The following is a 4,648-nucleotide window of genomic DNA, read 5'->3' on the forward strand; positions in this document are numbered from 1 at the left end:
TTTTAAAATAAAATATTAATAAATTGAAAATTATAATTGAACTTAAAAACTAGTTGCAAATCAAAACACGAACACAAATTGTCTCAACACAAGCACTCCATTGTGAGTTTAGACACTAAACGTTAATTTTGTTCCCATCTTAATTATTATTCTTTGATGAGATACTACTAAAAAAAGACCCCTGAAATAAGAGTGACTCATAGTCAATACTCGAAAACATATCAACTTATTGAACAATAAATAAATTACGTGTGGGACATGAGTCACAACTCACATGGTAATTGACATTATTTAGACTTTGGACTTCTATATATGCTCATTTCAATATAGTTCAATATACTGTCCTCTTACAAATTACAATTAACCCAAAAATGCCAAAAATGTTTTGTTTCTCTACATATTTCTTACCACTTCTTTCTATCCTCTTCTTAATATCTTCTTCTCAAGCAAATGTTCCTCCTTCTTCCACATTCAAGATTGTCAACCAAGGTGACTTTGGTGATTACATTGTTGAATATGATGGTAATTATCGTACTCTAGACGTATTTAACAGCCCTTTTCAACTATGTTTTTATAACACTACCCCAAATTCCTACACCCTTGCTCTACGTATGGGTTTGGTTCGGTCCGAATCGCTTTTTCGATGGGTTTGGGAGGCGAATCGGGGCAACCCGGTTCGAGAGAATGCCACTTTTAGTCTTGGGACAGATGGCAATCTTGTATTGGCTGATGCTGATGGGCGTATTGCTTGGCAAACCAATACAACTAACAAAGGTGTTGTAGGCTTCAAGTTACTACCTAATGGTAACATGGTACTTCATGATGCCAAGGATAAGTTTATATGGCAAAGTTTTGATTATCCTACTGATACCCTCTTAGTGGGCCAGTCACTTCGACTTGGTGGGCCTACAAAGCTCGTGAGTCGGGTCTCAGCCCAACTTAACTCTAATGGGCCTTACACCTTTGTGATGGAGCCAAGAGTATTAACAATGTACTATAAAAGCCCAAATAGCCCAAAGCCACTCTTGTACTTTAGTATGCTTGATCTTTCCAAGAGCTCTCTAAAAGAAGTAACTTTTAGTTGCTCCCCTGAAAATGATGATAATTATGCTTATGACATAACATTTGCATACCAAAGTGTAGATGGATCAATAGGAGGAAATGCTGAAATTGCTAGGCCAAAGTATAATAGCACTTTGTCTATACTAAGGCTTGGAATTGATGGCAATCTAAGGGTATTTACTTACTCAGATAAGGTAGATTGGGCTGCTTGGGAAGCTACATTTACTCTGTTTGCTAGAAACTCGCCGTACGGGTTATCGGACACCGAGTGCCAATTGCCGGAAAGGTGTGGAAAATTCGGGTTATGTGAGGATAGCCAATGTGTGGCATGTCCTACACCCAAAGGGTTACTAGGATGGAGCAACAAGTGTGAGCAACCAAAGCCAAGTTGTGGGAGTAAAACTAGTTACTATAAGCTTGAAGGAGTTGATCATTATTTGAGCAAGTATACTAAAGGTAATGGTCCAATGACAATTGATTCTTGTGGGATGAAATGTACTAAAGATTGCAAGTGTTTGGGATATTTCTACCATCAAGAAACTTCAAGGTGTTGGATTACTTATGATATTAAGACCATCACTAAAGTCTCCAATATGAAACATGTGGGGTACATCAAAGTTTAAGCAGATAAGGGTGTATGTTTAGAAAAATAATTGTTGTATATCAATTATTGTATTCAATGTAATCATGTGACCGCAATGAGTCAACAAATATGAAGAAAAAACCGCTGGATGCGTCATTAATTTATGTTGTCATACCTCCATTTTCTAATATTTTGCTTGATGTAAGTTGACCAAAGTTGTTTTTGTTATGGTAATCTCCTCATATATATATATATACTAGTTTTTATATGCACGCGATGCGTGCGAAGATACGTAGAAAATTAATTTCTTTTAGAAGATGAAGAAAATTAAATTAGTTATTAATTATTTCTAATAAATTAGGAATATTTGAATTGTTGATGGTTTTCTTTTTGTAATATTTTTTTATTTTTTAAATTAATTAGGTAGTTTTATTTTTTATTTTTTTCATTAAAGTAAGTAGTTAGAATAGGGATGTTATGAGGTTAAAATGGGATTTCTAATATTTTGGTGTCCTACCCCTCTTCCCATATAGAACTAGCCTTCATAAGCACGCGATGCGTTCGTTAATATCAAAATTTGTTATTCTATTAGATACTCCATTCGTACTTTATTTATGATTAAACTTAAATGTGAAAAATTCAACAGTTAGATGAATTTAGATATATTAATTCGCTAATGTAAAAAAATAAAAAGGTTGTGAGTGATTGTTAACATTAATTTTTTGTGAATGAATATTGAACATAAAAAAACAAAAATAATGAGTTGGTTTAACTGAATTAAAGAATATCAAAGGTAGTGAATGTTCAGACTTTTCATGTGCACGTTATGTATGCCATCTTTTTTTATAAGGTATAAATATTTCGTCCATTTAATTTTTGATTGAAGTATTTGATGCATATACCATTTTAAACTTGTTTTAAATGGCAAGTTGGAATGAGAATTTTTAAATGACTTATTTTTGTAATTTTTTTTCTTTCCATTAATTAGATCATTAAGGGTATTTTAGTCACTTCAAAAGAGGACACCACACCTCCTCTCTTGGCTTATATAATATATATATATATATATATATATATATATATATATATATATATAATATATATATATATATATATATATATATATCTAAAACCTAAATTAAAAACATGCCATATAGCCACATGTATTTCTCTTTTACGCAATCAAATGACATATCTATCTATCTATACAAATATATTAAAAGGCGTACGTAACAACGTCAATACGCCACATGGCACCCTCCTCCTGCCACCAGAATTTTGCCACATGTCTGTTAACCAATTAAGTCAAGTGGTCATCATTTAAAAAATAAATATACTGAAGGCTGGGCTCGAACCCCTGACTTTATGTAAGGGTTTTCAAAGAATTACCATCTCATATTCTCATCTAACATCTCTTAGTGATCCATATTTCCACAAAATTACAAATATGTGTTGTAATTAGTAAATACTAGTCTTACATGCACGCAATGCGTGCGATCATGTGTAATAACAAATGAAGTAAAAATAAAATTAATTGGGTAAAAAACTATTTTTATATTTTCTTTCTCAAAAAACTAATGTTCAATTTAAATGTCTTACTCCCCCCCTTTTCCATTCAAATGAAACAATTAGCTATCTTTTTTTCTTCTTCTTTTATTCCTTTTTTTTTTTTTGGTCCCCCATGTGTTGCCTTATATAATAGAGATTCCTTTTTTTTTTTTTGGTCCCCCATGTGTTGCCTTATATAATAGAGATTCTTTTTTTTTTTTTTTTGGTGTCCCCCTTTTTTTATATATAAAGTCTTACATACACGTAATGCGTAAAGCAAATTTAGTTAGAAAAGATATTGACCTTCCATTTATTTTTTGGTCTTCTACTTTATTTGTCTATTGTACCTTTATACTCACTACTCAGTACTCACTACTTCACTAGGTAATCTAAACTAGTGAAGTACTGAGTACTGAGTAGTGAGTATTCTCGCAAATTTAGGTGTTGTTTGGTTGGAAGCTATTTCCCTTGGAAATACAAATTCCTAGGAAATACATTATGGATGTTGTGTTTGGTTGGAGGAAAATGGGAGAAGCATAGGAAATACAAATTCCAAGGGAAATAGAATTTCCCATGAAACATGGGAAATCACTCACGTAATGTGTTTGGTGTCCCCCATGTGTTGCCTTATATAATAGAGATTATTAAACATATCCCTTGCATCCTTAAAAATAAATAAATTTGCATGTTCATTAAAATTAATTATTTATGCATGATACCATTTGAAGAGCAGTGTTGACCACTACAGTACTACCCCTAGGGAGTTTTAGTTCATGTAATCTATGTATAATAATTTTTTTTAGAAACTGCGTAGTATAAGGTTTGATCCCGAGACCTCAAGTACATATATATATTAAAGTCTTAACCACTAGGCTAAGTTGTATTTATTGTTATATCATAAATTATTATATTAATAAATGAAATTGTTTCTTACCCAGGATATAGCCCGGGCCTAATAACTAGTTAAGTAATAAAAATGTGTGTTATATGACTCGAACCCATAACATCTCATTTGAGATATAAGTGCACTAACCAACTACTCTATAATCTCATGGTAGCCTTTATGGGAAAAAGATATATTTAAAGACAATATAATTTTTATTTTTACGATAATTAAATACAAATGTATATATTAATACTCATTAAGTTATTGTTAATAATAGCATGTCCTACTCGATCTTTCAGTAATCTTATTTTAAGAAAAAAAACTCTTCAAATTTTTACAACTTACGTAATTAACACTATTATACCATTTCATTGCATTGGTCATATTTTTACACATCAACCTACCTTTTAAAAAAGATTGTATCATATATATATATATATATATATATATATATATATATATATATATATATATATATATATATATATATAAAATTCATATTATAATTTACTATATAGAAAGTTTAAAAAGAACTCGGAGATCATTTAATTTCCTAAGCACAATCCAAT

General features: G+C 31.0%; 1 protein-coding gene across 1 annotated transcript; it reads left to right on the plus strand.

The window, feature by feature from the left end:
• The first annotated feature begins 340 nt into the window (after nucleotides 1-340).
• Nucleotides 341-1,809, plus strand: LOC104891394 (epidermis-specific secreted glycoprotein EP1). The gene has a single exon (XM_010677079.4). It carries the CDS (start codon nucleotides 372-374, stop codon nucleotides 1,683-1,685), a length of 1,314 nt encoding a protein of 437 aa, XP_010675381.3. The 5' UTR covers nucleotides 341-371; the 3' UTR covers nucleotides 1,686-1,809.
• Nucleotides 1,810-4,648: the final 2,839 nt, after the last annotated feature.

The sequence above is a fragment of the Beta vulgaris genome, chromosome 4 (assembly GCF_026745355.1).
Source record: "Beta vulgaris subsp. vulgaris cultivar EL10 chromosome 4, EL10.2, whole genome shotgun sequence".
Classification (NCBI taxonomy): Eukaryota; Viridiplantae; Streptophyta; class Magnoliopsida; order Caryophyllales; family Amaranthaceae; genus Beta; species Beta vulgaris.